At 30.7% G+C, this 16,284-nt stretch overlaps 1 protein-coding gene across 1 annotated transcript; it reads right to left on the reverse strand.

Moving 5' to 3' along the window:
- Positions 1-295: 295 nt before the first annotated feature.
- LOC139523942 (micronuclear linker histone polyprotein-like) lies at positions 296-15,968 on the reverse strand. The gene is made up of 4 exons (XM_071318376.1): positions 15,932-15,968; positions 13,941-15,400; positions 3,832-5,403; positions 296-733 (listed from the first exon to the last, which is right to left on the reverse strand). Exons 2-4 carry the CDS (start codon positions 15,396-15,398, stop codon positions 395-397), a joined length of 3,369 nt encoding a protein of 1,122 aa, XP_071174477.1. The 5' UTR covers positions 15,399-15,400; positions 15,932-15,968; the 3' UTR covers positions 296-394.
- Positions 15,969-16,284: the final 316 nt, after the last annotated feature.

A 16,284-nucleotide genomic window follows, 5' to 3' on the forward strand; every position in this document is an offset into this window, starting at 1 on the left:
AACCAGCTGTTAGAACCTTGCTGCTGTTACAGAATTTATTTATTCTTTATCATACTCCTCTTATATTGGATTGCATTCGTCTTGGTGAATATCTATTTATTATGACCAAATATTTCATTTCCAAGAATAATTCCAAGTTTGACGCGCCGTAATTGTGATGTATTCCTAAAAATAACGTCAAGCTTGTTTTAAATATCATCATATAAATTAAGGGAATAATTAGAATTATCGAAAATTTTAAACTATTGAGAGTATCAAAACTGCATTGATGCATACATAAATATTCAATTTCACAGATACGTAATCTTACACTCGCTTGAACTGGAAATTAAGCATATCAATTACATAATTCATAATTCATTATTATAAATACTTTGACACATAACCGATAATATTATTGTTTCAAAACATATGCAAGTTTCTTCTGAAGATTTGCGTAGGCCTTCACTTTTCTACACTGACTTCTAGGAGATGGAAGGAAAAAGGAATTTTCCCTTGTTTTATTCAAATCAATTCTCTTTAAGGTTTCAGCAAATTTACAGTCAATCGTGGTGTTCTGTCTACCGAAGATAAATTCTTTGGAAGCGTCCAACTTTGTAGATGATCTTGCAAACCCAACATTTGTATTGAAATACTGATATGTTAGTCTGTCTTTATGTACTGAATAGTCAGCTTTTTGGGCGAAATACAGATCCATTATTATTTTATCCACCCGAGATGTATGCAGAAGTTTCTGTAAAAAATGACAAATATAATTAAGATAACTCGCACAACTAAATGGTCTTAGTTTGCAAATATTTATGTTTAATTTTTTATTGAATACATTAATTGTTTATCACAATCATAAACTAATCAGATTATTTATAGATTTTATCTGCAAATTATCTTGTAAAACCTGTTTGGACATATTTTGTAAAACCTTGTCCCTTTGCTCAACATTGTATTCGACCTAATTGATATTGCAATAGTTTTATCGGACTGTCACTTTTTTGACATACTAAGTATTTGCAATGCTTGTATTCTATTATCAAACGCATTGTTTTGTATAATTCTATAAACAATGTATTCTCAATGTTGTTTGCTAAACGAGAGGTGGCAAATGTGTCATGCATATTTAGGATAATAAACAATAACAATAAAAGGCCGTGTAAATCGGTCGGGATGGAGCCAGGGAGGAACATTTAGACTGCTCTTACAACGAGGGTATGTTGCATAGGTACATATACTAAAATCTTTCCATTGAACCTCACAACTTACAGATACCATCACATAGTTATTACGCAGATCGGATACAACGTCGTAGTTTCAACCGCGGACATGACTATGTATTCATACAGCTAGGACAGCCTAACGAACACCAATTGGTTTTCTACTGGATAGGAGAAGTCATTGATGACTAAACTTCTACAAGTGGACTCGATGCTAGTATTTGAATCAATTCCAATACTAGATTTTTCCGGCAATTTAATCATATTCTTAATAAATAACTTCGAGTTATCTCCACTTGTATGACACTTAATTACACTTTGATATATCTACCGAATTATACCTATCAAATTAGCCTATGTGGTTAATGAAAACCGTAATTGTTAAACTTAAAAAATTAAAATTATATGAGATCTTACCTGTTGTCTTTGTTTTTCATGGATATATGAACGTTCCTTAACGTCATTCAATTGAACACAAGTATTTTTCTTTTAGAGATTTACTGAGACTGGATTTACTAATCATGTAAATACTTACTTCTGATACAAACAAATTGCTTATCTCCTTCGTTTTATTGAGATGCATATGTTAATTCCAACTTAGATAATTACACAGAAGAATTTTAGATTTAACTTTATAAATAAACTTTAATTTCAGATAAGAAAAACGTTTTGCTTAACAAAAACATAATTGTCACGTTTTTAATTATTAACCTACTAACTATTAATGTATATTGTAAATCTCTATGTATATTAACGTATATAAAAGTAACGTTATGTTCAAAATTAAAAAAAGAAATTAAAAATAAATCAATTTCAGATATATGCTTCGACCCTAATTGCACTTTGTACAGCAAGTATTTCAAATAACATACAAAAAATATTTGTTTATTAGATATATCTAAATTAAACAATATCATTACACGATGATAGCAAGATACGGCAGCAATATAATACATGTAACACACTGCTCTGATATCCGAATTTTCTTAATAATATTTATATTAAAGGGGCACTAGCTGTCAATTTCGTGTTCACCGATTTTTCTCAAATTTTCATATTCCATGTCAAATATTTATGAAAATTATAAAAAGTCTAAGATAAACAATTTACAGGGCATGAGCCTGATAATATGTAGCTTTGGTTCATGTGTATTCAAGTCTTGATGCCATCTAATCAATTATTGAGTTGATCTCCGAAGACCTCCGATGGTCATATAAGCGACATAAACATAAATATAGAAAGATAGAAAGCGAAATCGTGCATTTGGATTTTTCTAGGTCTGTTAAATTCCCACATTATAGATTAAAAATATATGTTAATCATCGTTTTAACCTGTATAAGAGTGATTGTTTTGTGGATCGATTCAGTCTATCAAATTGTTTATCTTGTTTCACTTTAAATGTTGACATTTTCCCCCCTTTAAATATTCGAACACGCACAGTGCACTTGTTATCCATGTTAAGGCGTGAAATTGAAGTTCACATGAATGCAGATTCAATGAGGTCGAATTATTCACTAACAATTGAATAATTCATCATCAATGTTTTTTAGCTTAATTTGACAAATTGAACCATACTGGATGTTAAAAGTTAATTGCAATTCACTATTTTACTTTTATGAATAATTGAACAATATATCTCGTAGATAGTTCCCCTTTAAGTTGCGAATAAGAATAGGTAAAGTTCAGATTGACTTAATTCCTATACCATAGTCACATCTTGGAGTATTGAAAACTTTAGTTATAGTAGAGTTATAGTAATTTCTTGAATCCTGTATTCCATGATTTGCGACCAGATATTAAAAAAGCAAACTAGATATTATTCAGCTAATATCGATACTTTCTATAAATCCTTTAATTTAGAATGACTTGATATGAATCTTTTTACTCCAATAAAGAAATTTGATATAATTTTATAGGAATGTGCTTTCTAGAGGACATATTAATTCATATTTAGTAAATAGGAGAGAAGGGTTGCCATCACTTAAAAATATCATATAGCTGCATGTACCAAAAGCATAAAATTCATTTAAATAAATGAGTAAAGAAAACAACTTTGTTCGAATAAGTCCAGTAATAAGAACCTCGTTTCTAAAAAAAATTATTAAGTAGATTTGATAGATCTAAGTGATGTATAAACTGTAAATATCAATGATAATGTGTCAGTTTCATCATGCAACTATCGTAGTTCTCGAAAGAAAAGAAAAAAAACCATTTACAAATTACGTTTGAGATAAAATTATAAATAAGTATGAAGTATGTTAGTGGTCTCTGTGTTACTCAGTCTTCTGTGTATTTTGTTGACTGATATTTTATTTTGACATGGCGTTGTTAGTTTGTCTGCGAAAAATGAATTTGAATATCCCTTTGGTATCTCCTGTACTGGTACAATTCATAAACAATTACCTCGTCTTTTAAATAGCTTTGATAGGTTTTAGTGTAATGTTTGATTCATATCATGCCAATATTGTATCACTGTTTTGGGAAATCCTTGAAGAGGTACTTTCGAAACTAAATGCACTCAATGTTTGTGCAAATATTTAAAAAAAACTTTAAAAAAAAATTGAAATTGAAAATAATTTACGTCATATTGATTATTTTTGGAAAGTAAATAACAAAATTTACCTTATTCTCTTCAAAAAAGAGAGTACCATCTCCAAATTTGTAGTCAGCTGATTCTTCTTTATCATGCACATGATTTTCACTAGGTACGTGGTGAAGTCTAGTAAATTGACGTTGTAGTTTTGAAAGAGGAGGAAGATCTTGGTCATCTTTATCCCAAATTTTTACGCTTGATGATATTTGTTGATCATTCACATTTTTGACAGCTTTGTTTGCAGTTAATGTTGTTTCTTTAAATTCAAATGTTGACCCTGGAGTGCAGCGTTCTAACGGATATATGCCATTTGAGTTCATGTTGCCTCCACGCTCTCCGAGACTGCTATAGTTCCCTTTGTCTGTAATTGTCACCTTCTCCTGTTGTTCCGTCTGGTTGGCTGTACTATTACTTTCTGACGTAGTATCGAAAATGTTTTCATCACTCATACGTATATCTTTAGAATTTACATTTTTTGTCTCTTTCAAATTATTTAACGACTGTTGATTCGTTCCTTCTGAATTATGCGTATTCATTTCATTAGTTCTTAATGAACTGCTGTTTGTTTTAGAAATATCGGTATTATCTTTATCGATATGTTCGTTCATGTTTTCATTCGAATTAGTTCGAGTATTTTCTCTTTCGCTTTCTAATACAAATTCTGTTGAAATTTTGGAACTATTTAATGTCTCTTTCTTTACGGTGCAAGAGTCTTTTTCTTTATGTTTACTATCAGATTCTTCGGTGTCGTCATTAATAACTGGTTGTTGGATGTTCAGAACACAATCTTTATGGATCACATTTGTGTCATTGTTATCTCCTTCTATATCCTCATTATTATTCGTATCGTCTTCATTGGTATTACAACTCATCTGACGATCTTCGGTATCTTGTTTAGCAGTCGATTGCTCTTCGTTTTGTTTATTTTCGCTTTCACTTGAGACCTCAACCTTCATTTGACTTTTTTCTTCAGCGTTGGCATCTGAAAGACTTTCTCTTAATAAATTTTGTGTTGGACTACAAGAAGCTCCATCATCTTTTACATCAGTAACATCGGCTGAGTTTTCTCTCCGAGTCTCGCTGTTATTTGTAATTCCCTTATCTTCGTTATTACTTTCTTGAGGGACACTGATTTGTCTTTCAATGGATTCTTTTTTGTCGTGTTTTGTTCCCGAAGATTGTGCGAAGTGTTCGGACTCCTTGCTATCATTTTCTTCTGGAATGTTATTTTTGGAAATCTCGTCTTGACATTGATTTATAACACCGTCTGGTAGTTCAACATTCGATTCATGTTTTTTGTGTTTTCGACTCGACCTTTTTACTGTTGACATGGAGTTTTTGCTTTGAACACAATCCAAATCAGAAGTTTCTTTTGTTGGTTTCATTGATTCTGAATAAGACTTTCTACTTTCTTCGAGTTCAGTAGATTCTTTCCATTTGGAAATAGCTCCTATGACTTGTTCACTGAATAATTGCTCTTCTTGCACGTTTTTAATATAAGTCTGCATTAAAAGTTCAAAATCTTCGTTTTTTTTCTTTTTATCCTTTTCTTTATCTATGGCTTCTTGTAAACCATTTGCAGGACCTTGTTTCAAACTCATCTGTGAAAATAATTATTGCCAATTTCAACCAATGAATAATAAAAAAAAACCATGAGTTATAAGGATTTCTGCAATACTTAAAACTCGATTACCATGCAAAAGGTCTTACCTTATCTTAAATATAGAAGCTTTTTGTCCAAAAACATTTACATACAAATTCATAAGATGCAGTCTGAATTATACAAAATGATCAACATTACCCGTGTTGGCTGCAGTATATAACTTAAAAAAACATTATTGACTATACTAAAAAATGGTATCTATCCATGAAAACAGCAACTTTAACAATGGCGATTTGTTTTGTCTCCTTTAAAATTTATAAATCTGAATTAATCCATATCTGTACAATTGCATGGCAAACATGGCATCAATATTTCTGAATAGGGATCTATTTAAAAAACACTTAAAACTATATACTGCTTTAACTAATCCAATAATGGACAAGTTTCGGTCAAATGATTATTAATACATGTAACATTATACTGCTCCATTATTGCACATGTCCTGAAAGAAATTGATTTGTTTACATTGAAAAGTGACATGATATAGCTTATAAGTGGTTGTATCATGAACAATACAAATAACCTGTTTTTAAAACATACAACGCCTACTCGTTGTCAATTGTAACTTTACTTTCTGTGTACTTTTCTTACAAATTTCTTATTGATTCACTGTCATTGTCTTTGTGTGTATATATATAATGGTGCTCAGAGTACGACATTCAATGGAGGACTGAAGTTATTTGTTGCTGGGGTAAACGCGATGGTCAGTGGACATTGAACATATTTGTATATTGCTTGTGATAATTATGTTGGAATCTTTTAGTTTTCTATGTTGTGTCTTGTGTCTATTTGTCATTTTCTTTTTTAGCCATGACGTTGACAGTTTATTTTCGATCAATGAGTTTGACTTTCCTTCTGGTATCTTTCGCCCCTCTTTTGGATTCGCAAAGGAGTGGTTAAAAGTCATTGTTTTTACTTATGGAAGAATGTCAAATTAAAATTATACTTGAATCATACTCAAATCAACACAAAATGTTTACTATTACACGAACACCAATCTAAACTTAGAATCCAAAGGTCTAGGGTTAAATATCAACCCCCCCCCCCCCCCGCCCCATTTCCCCTAAAAATGAAGAAATAAAATTGCCGGAAATTTTAAGGTCCTGGACTGCTAAGGACAGGTACGTTTTGTTTCCTAACTTCAAAATATATTTAATGCATTCAATGTTTATCTTATAAATCGAAAGACAATGCATGTAAATAATTGTTTTCCAGATCTAAATACCGTAAACCTGAGACTTTGTAACACATATTATAAAACATCTCGCTGGTGAACGCCTATATTGATAATTGAATCGACTGATTTCAAGAAAATTATACAGGGCTGTAAGATGTCAAGACCCTTGTATACAGCATCCAAATTTTCTTTTTCAAGTTTTAGTTGGATAGTTTGACCTCAAACTACTCTTTTAATTAATTTCTGAACATTTTCCCCGTGACAAAAAGTATTTTTATTTCCCCTTAAACATTTTTGGTTGAACCTGATGTAGTTGTTTAAAATTTATCGTATAGGAAAATAAACGGGAAATAACTTTTATCAAATGGTGAAAAATCAAGTACACTTAAACGCGTTTTTCGTTTTCAATAATATTTATTCTTTCTTTCCGTAACAACCCTTTTGAACTAGTACGACTAACCAATAGAAAATGACGATATGTTTGTTTAGTAGATTAGTACGTCAACATATCATATCTGTCAAAAGTACGTATTTTTATTTTCAATTTTATATGTTTATCAAAGATGTTTAAACAAACAACCTGGCTCGATAGATCAAAAATGCAAATAAACATAAATATACTTTAAATATTTGAAAGTTTAAGAAAAATCAACATTGAGCGTTAGAAAATTTACGCTTCGTCGCGTCTGGCGTAACAAATTAATAGCCTAATATTGTTTATGAGTGGTTTGTAGGTCCCTCAGTATAACTCGTCAAAGTTGTAAAAATAACTCAATTGGTGACCATAACACTAGTAAATAAAATGTTAGTTTCAAACAGTCATTTTGATCTAAACATGATCTGAAAATGCAGAACAAGGTTCAGTCTTACAATGTTCAAACTTATCTACTCAGCAGTAATTTCAGACTAAAGGTCGTTTCCCGAGTTTGACAGGTGGAGCCTGAGAGAATATTTAATACGACAGAGTCTCCGTAGTGAAATTAACCAGTTATGTTAATAAGATGTATATGAATAGTGGTTAATTATGGTTGGAATATTCTAAAACTTTTAAACATGTATTTACATTTTATTTGTCTCTTGTCATTTCATTTCACTTCATTTGTATTGATTCTGTTATAACAGAGGTGATGTATTACTAAAAGATGCAGTTGAGCTTCACCGCCTGATTCAGACCTTAACGTTTGGTTAATCATTTATAAATATCATTAGAAATAGCTGGTTTCATTATTACAGACTTGTATGGCAGGTTTATTGTCATATCTTTTTAACCTATTAGATGGGTATGTAAATGGTATCTCTGTAGCAATTAATTCTTTAATTAACCTATCAAAACATCAATTGTTGAAACGAAAATGCAAGGTACTGTAATTATGCAAACAACAATCAATATCAGATACGAGTTTTAATTAGAATCAGAAGTAATTTTTTAGACAGCTTCGTGTATCTGTTTATGAAATTACAATTAAAATTAGAAGCGTGTACGCGTTAGTATGTGTTGCGGTCATTTGCGTACCCCCTTTATAAAATTGGAAATTGTACATGTATTTTTGTCATAGAAATCTAAAGAACCGTCATAGTCATTTGATATTTTTGTGAGTATTGTATGAAACACACTTCATGGTTTGTAATATATACAGCGTTACTAATAACCTGCTTACCTTGTATGTAATGTTATAAAGCTTACGAAATTTGCACTTACGAAATCTGCATTTACAACATTTAGTTATAAAAAAAGTTAAATACATCTGATTTCAGTGGAAAAATCGAAATTTTGATTATGTTTTTCTGAGGTTGTCTTTATAAACATTCATGATTGGGCGGGGTTTTAAATTACTGTCGGATTAAAAACGATACTGGATATGATTTTGTGACAAATGAACCTGTCTAATGTTTATGCATTGGAAAATAATATATAAGATGCTTTAGTTTATACAAATTTATATATAGTGGTTTGGGAAACAAGTTATTGCAACTTATATTATTCTCTTTCCACTTTTCGAGTGCGAGTTCTGCCTTGTCTTTTACGTGCTCTCTCTAAACACGGGTCAGCCATTAATCGTCCTCTTCCGACGGACTATGATCATCGTTTCCTCAAGATCATACTTGCAAATGGTGTCAAGGGAGAGCCGAACATTCAATTGCTGATAAATAATTTTGATTCACATAATCAAAGCAGTATTTTTGCTATGATTAAACTGATTCATGTGTTTCTCAAAGTAACAAAATATCAAGGCTGCTGCCATTTAAATGGAGTTTTTGTAAGGCGATTTACTAGATTTAAAAAAGCAATTAATTTAATTCTCTTTTTTCCAAAAAAAAAAGAAACAGAACTTAAAGTTTAGATATGAAAAATTAATTCATCTAGCATACACATGTTCCTGATTTTGAGCCCCACTTTTTAGTGATAAAATCATTTTAAATTCATTGTAAGCATCATTGTTCTAAACATTAATCGGAAAATTGGAGCGGAAATAAAAGCTATGCTTTAATTGATTATCTCTAAATTTTAAATGGTTTGTTCAATTTTGTCTTTTCAAAGACGAAGTAATTAATATTGAAAATGTAGTAACCAACTAAATTTTACTCGGATGGAATCAATAAAAGTGCATCATACAGATTGTACTTGATATTATATAATAATGTAAATAAAATATACATTATTACCGGTTTAGACCAGTTTGCTTATATTTAAAAAAATACAAAATGAATTTTCACTCTATTTGAAAATTTTCACTTAGCATTTTCAATAAAATTCAGAACATATTAAATGCAGCCAACGTATATTTTATAAATCGAAAAACAATGCATGAAAATAATTGTTTTCCAGATTTGAATACCGATAACCTGATACCTTTAATTATTTTGGAAGAAACAGTTGAAGTCATTTGACATTTATCATATACGAAAATAAGCGGGAAATAACTTGTATCAAAAGGAGAGAAATAAAGTACACTTAAATGCGTCTTTCGTTTTCAACAGTTTTTAACAGCCATATCAAACTAGTACGACTAAACAATATAAAATGACGTTATGTTTGTTTAGTAGATTAGTACGTTAACATATCATATCTGTCAAAAGTACGTATTTTTATTTTCAATTTTATATGTTTATCAAAGATGTTTAAACAAATAATCTTGCTCGATAGATCAAAAATGCAAATAAACATAAGTATACTTTAAATATTTGAAAGTTTAAGAAAAATCAACATTGAACGTTAGAACATTTAAGCTTTTCGCGACTGGCGTAACAAATTCAAAGCTTAGTACTGTTTATGCGTGTTTGTAGGTCCCTCAGTGTATCTCGTCTAAGTTGTAAGACCTCTTGTAAAAATAACTCAATCGATGACCGTAACACTAGTAAATCAATTTTAGTTTCAAACAGTCATTTTAATTTGAACAGGAACTGAAAATTCAGAACAATACATCAGTAAGTCATGTTCGGTCTTTCAATGCTCATACTTATCTACTGTAGTAATTGCAGACTAAAGGTCGTTTCCCGAGGTTGACAGTCGGAGCCCGAGAGAATATTTTATATGACTGTAATTTAAAAGTAATGTTAATAAGATACATGAAAAGTGGTTAATTAAGGTTGGAATATTCCAAAACTTAAAAAAAAAATGTATTTGCCTTTTATTTGTCTCTTGTCCTTCATTTCACTTCATTTGTATTGATTCGATTATAACAGAGGTGGTGTATTACTAAAAGATGCAGTTGAGCTTCACCGCCTGTTTCAGACCTTAACGTTCGGTTAATCATTTATAAATATCATTAGAAATAGTTGGTTTCATCATTACAGACCTGTATGGCAAGGTTATTGTCATATCATTTTACTATTAGATGTGTATGTCAATGTTACCTCTGTAGCAAATTATTCTTCAATTAACCTATTGAAAACAGCGACTTTTGAAAGGAGAATGCAAGGTACTGTGCATATGCAAACAACAATTAATGTCGGATATGAAATTGCAATTTAAATTAGAGGCTTGTAAGCGTTCGTATGTGTTTCGGTAATTTGCACACAACAGAGATAACGATTTCTAAAAGATAAGAGCATCTGAGTATGGTATATATTTATCATTCACTTATACAAAAATAATGATATAATTGCACCCCTTCATAAAACTGTAAATTGTACATGTATTTTTTTCCATAGAAATCGGAAGAACCGCCATGTGATATTTTTGTGAGTATTGAACATATCGTAAGATACAAATAAACTCATCATAGTTACCAGGTTCAAAATTTTATATTTACGCCAGACACGCGTCGTCTACATAAGACTCATAAGTGACGCTCGAATAAAAAAATGTTTAAAAAGCCAAATAAAGTACGAGGTTGAAAACACGCTTCTTGGTTAATAATGTAAACTGTCTTGCTTTCCTTAATACTATTCAGCTAACGAAACATTTACATCTTTTATTTACAGAAAATTTAAATACATGTTATTTCAGTAGAAAATTATAATCACGATATTGATTATTTTTTTCTGAGGTTTCCTTTATATGCATTGATGATTGTGCGCGCTTTTAAATTATTTTCGGATTAAAAACGATATTGGATAGGATTTTGTGACAAATGAGCCTGTCTTATGTTTATTCATTTGAAGAAAAAAAATAAAAGAGTCTTTACTGAGCTCTTGTGAAAAATATTCGTATAAAAATAATTTTGATTCATATAAATACAGTAGTATTTGTTGCTTTAACTATTTACGCAAAGAAATAAAATGAAATATATCATGACTTCTGTCATGTAAAAGGAGTTTTTGTAATGGCGATTTACCAGAGTTAAATTTGATACTATTTTTCCTTTTTCGAAAAATAGAATTAAAATGTAAATAACTTTTAGATATGAAAAGTTAAGTCAGCAAGCATATACATGTCCTAATTTTGAGACCCATATTTCTAGTGATAAAATATTTTTAAATTCATTGTTAGCATCATTGTTCTCAATCGGAAAATAGGAGCGGGAATAAAAGCTATGCTTAAATTGATTATCTCTAAATTTTAAATGGTTTGTTCAATTTATCCTTTTGGTTGTTGTCTTTTCGAAGATGAAGCAATTAATATTGAAAATGTAGTAACCAAGTAAATTTTCCTCGGATGGAATCAATAAAAGTGTTCGTTTAATTTAAAATGCATAATACCAATTGTACTTAATATTATATAATAATGTAAACAGTATAGACCAGTTTGCTTATATTTTACAAAATATAAAATGAATTTTCCTTCATATCTATTTGAAGATTTCCACTTAGCATTTTCAATAAAATTTCAAAATGAAATGCAAATTTAAAAGATCGTTTCAAAATTTCGAAAATTTAAGTGACCAAGAGTTGAGTAATATTGTCGTGTTACGAATCTATATTTTAATGCGATAACTGCATTAATATTGAACGCATAACATAACAGTACCATTCTTACTACTGGGGATAGGGGTTATCATTATGGTACGGTTTTACGTGTTCCATTACGAGAGGGTTTAGCCATATGTGTCATAGATGATTATAGATAACCACGGATATGTTCCAATTTTCTGACCAACAATCCCGATTTCTTTTCTCGATTGCGACATTACAGAATGAGACTATCACCAGAAATGTACTTGCAAGAACACCAATACGTGTACTGTTTATGGAGCAGGACGGGTTCATGTTTCTCAATCTTTAGTTTTTCTATTTAATGTTTGGTATTCTTGCGCGTCTTATCACCTTTTTTTGCCATGGAGAGGTCGTTTTTGTTTCAATTATAAGTATTGAATGTCCCTTTGGTTTTTTCCTCCTTCTTATTTACGCATCAGTATAATATGAAGCAGACATTACCTGTAAAAGGTGACGAAGTCTGTATGAATTATTCTTTTTATTCAAACATAGTTAAACTTCAAAATCTGTTAAAAAAAACCAGAAATACCGTAACGTTTCCGATTTTAGTTCTGTTGTTATGGATTTTAGTTGTGACGTTATTTAAGTTATTTCGTCATATTGAATTTAAACAAAGAAACGCTATCGTCAGGTAACTTTTTTTTTCATATCAAAGAATCATCAATATAAAATTGATATTGTGTTCCTTCTTTACTCAAAGTCACATACAAACGAGACCAGAAGAAGGAAGTACATTTCTGCGCAAATGCGGGAAAATAAAAAAGGTCGGAAAAAAGTTAACGATTTTGAGTTCATCAGAAGAATGATTTTTTTGCGGGAAATTAAAAAAAAAAAAATTTTTTTTCCTACCGTAATATGGGAAGAAGCCCCTTATAACTAATGATTAATGGTAATATAAGGCAGGCAATACTTGTGAAATGGGACGAAGTCTGTATGAATTATTATTTTTGTAACTTCAAAATCTGTTAGAAAAGAAACGGATATACCGTAACATTTCCGATTTTGGTTCTGTTGTTAGGGATTTTACTTGTGAAGTTATTTAAGTTATGACGTCATGTTTAATGTTATCAAAGAAACGCGACCATCAGGTAACGGTTATTCATGTTTCTTGAGTTGCTATATTTTACTAGACTTCTCAAAGTCTCATGACAACGAGACCGGAAGAAGGAAGTAGATGCGCAAATGCGGGAATTAAAAAAAGTGACAAAAAAAAAGTTAGTACAATGATTTTTTTTTTTTGATATTTTTTTTTTTATTTTGCACTGTAATTGAGGACTTCGTCCCATATGATCATACAATTTCAGAATCAGTTCATGCGCAGGCAGTATCGACAAGAACAAGGAATGAAAACAACACATAACTATCTCCACCAGAAACGCTCAAATCCAAAAATTGAAAAGCCGGGTGTGTAGTAAAATAAACACGTGGAATTATATTACCACAAAGAACATGGATAAGAACAGCCAAATCTATCATAGTTCAACTTCGTCTGAAAAAAAACTTAGTTTTTTCATAACTTTTAAGATTTGATAACAGAGAATTTTAGAAACATATGTAATAAGTCCTGACAGTACCGAGCACCAGAGCTAAGGATTTCGTAGGGTATTACATGTCCACCAGCATGGTGTCAATCCAGTTCTAAAAAAATGGAATTAACACTTTATTTGTTGTGTCAGTGGCGTTTTTCTGGATGTACCTTTATTTAGAAAGCCCAAATCCCAAAATTGAACACCTAGGGATCTTTAAATATTTTAATACGTGTGTAGCTATATGACCATGGTGGACGTAAAAGAGAATAGCCAAATTTATATAAGGTCAACGTGTCTGTGGGAGTATAAGTATGGGATAATTGCACAATGTGTGTCTTAGTATTTTGTGTATGAACATATTACTATGAAAAAAATATAATTATTAAAATATACCTTTGACACAGATCCTCTTTTTGAAACTACACTTGTGCGTCTGTCACGGTTATCTGTTTTAGAAATCTCAGTTCGCTTGTGTAAACGATTGTTCTCTGATTTCTTCATTTTTAAGTTAGACTTGCTCTGTTTAGATGTATCATTAGGGTTTCCTTCTTTCGCCGGAATTTCTTGGCTGCTATCATCATACCTTGTCTTTTCTGTACTTTTGTTTAATCCCGATAATTTAGACTGAGATTTTCCTTTCACTTGTTTGTCTTTCACTCCGGTTTTATTTTTTGAGACAACATCTGTCTTGCTTTTTACTACTCTTATATTATCAGAACTCGATTTTAGTTTTTCTTCTTGATTTTCACCAAATTCTCTCTCTGTTTCTACTTGTTGTTTTTCTCCGATTAATTTGTCTTCTTCAATAATGTCACTTTTTCTGACATCTTCTTCCCTTTTACTACTACCATTTTCTACTTTATTATCAGACATAATAATTGCGTTTTTATTAAAACGTGGAATATCGCTCGCTTCATCGGGATTATTATTTTCCTCGCTTGAGTTATGCATTGTCGACGTATGCTCCCTATCTTCATCTATGACAGGTAAAACAATAGGCTTTTCTTTGTGGTTTACAGGTATTTCAATATTTACATTCAAAATTTCGTCTTCCTGACTTCTACTACTCGTTATTTCTGTATCCTCATTTACTAGTTCATCATGTTGTGATCCCTCAACAATTGAAAGAAGATTCCGAGTCTTTTTAGGTGTTATTGTAACTTTTGTTATGTGTTTAACTGTTTCGTCCTCTTTTGAATTACTGGGGCCTTGAGTAGTGTTAGGCTTTGAAGATTTTCCTTCATTTGTTTCTATTTGTAATTGATTGCATCCATGATAATTATCCTCAATGGAAACATTGTCGTTACGTCTCAGTTCTTCTTTAATTATTGTATTTTCACGTGATCTACTTGAATTTGAAATATCGCAAACGCTTTTCTTTGATCCTAGATCTTTTATAACATCTGCCAAAGGTCTAGTTAGAGACGACGGCCTTCGTCTATTTTCTGCACTATTAGAATCCCCATATACAACACGACTTCTAGGACTATATTGGGTGGACAAAGTTCTCATACTCTGTTTTCTTTTGCGTATACTTATAAGGCTTTGTGAATCGCTTTCTATTGTAGCTTCTGTGGTCGGCGTAACATTTTCTTTATAAAAAGTGGTACTTTGTTCCATTTCTGTGTCGTAATTGATCTGAACATTCTGTTTTGTTTCTTTTTTTCTCTTTTTTATTCTGTAATTAATAACATCTTCTAACGATGACACAGTGCTAGTTCCTTTGGTTGAAGCCGAATTAAGATTTCGTATATCTGAACTTGACGTTGAATTCGATGCTGGAGTAGATATACTGGATGGATTGTCTTGTCTTATTTTTATAATACGTTCAGCTAGTGTATTCTTTTGCATGTCTTAAATTATAAAAATATCAACATTGAAAACGACAAGTGCTACAAGCCGTTAACCTAGCTTCGTTAGTTGGATAGGATCATGAAAAGGTTGTTCTCGGACTGACATCTGCTCAACATTTGTTTTTAATACTGTAAAACGATCAAACTTTCTTAAAATGGTTGTCAGCTAGAAATATTTTCGTATTATTGATGATAAATATTTGTTCTAGTGAGTAGGGTCGATGAAATAAAGATAGAATTATAAAAACCTACTAAAGACAAGGAGAAAAAAAACTTCGAAGGAATTCATTTGCCAGATTCCTAAGTTTTACAGTATTTGTATGAACAATGCATATTAAAGAGCAAACTTTGGGGACAAAAACTAACAGCAAATATTGAGAGTTTTTTAAAAGGTGAACAGCGTATTTGATGTACAAATAATTAATTATAAAACTTTATATTCGTTTTGTTGATTGTTTTACGCACAATTTTATTTCTTAATTTTATATAAAAAGAGCAAACATAAATCTAAATAAAAATTACATTACTTACTGTATGATCGAATGTTGTCAAAATAAATGTCTCTGATGCTTTCAGAGTCAAAATTGAATTAAATTAATGACAATCAAGTTATATATGAAAGATAAAAATATCAATAAATCACTTTCATATACGGTTACTCTTTACAAAATCCTACTCAGTCAATACAAGGGGATTTATACAGTTAATTAAAACATGTATATAAAATTATCTATATATTATCAATAAAGTGCTCTCCATGGAATTTACAAAATCAACAACGGCAAAATATTGATTATTGTTAGTCTCTGACAAATTTTTACTGTAAACTAAGTTTCAGTTTTAATTTAAGTTTTGTTTGGTTAATGCGATGTAGATTAAATAAT

This window comes from Mytilus edulis, chromosome 5 (genome assembly GCF_963676685.1).
Source record: "Mytilus edulis chromosome 5, xbMytEdul2.2, whole genome shotgun sequence".
NCBI classification, from domain to species: Eukaryota; Metazoa; Mollusca; class Bivalvia; order Mytilida; family Mytilidae; genus Mytilus; species Mytilus edulis.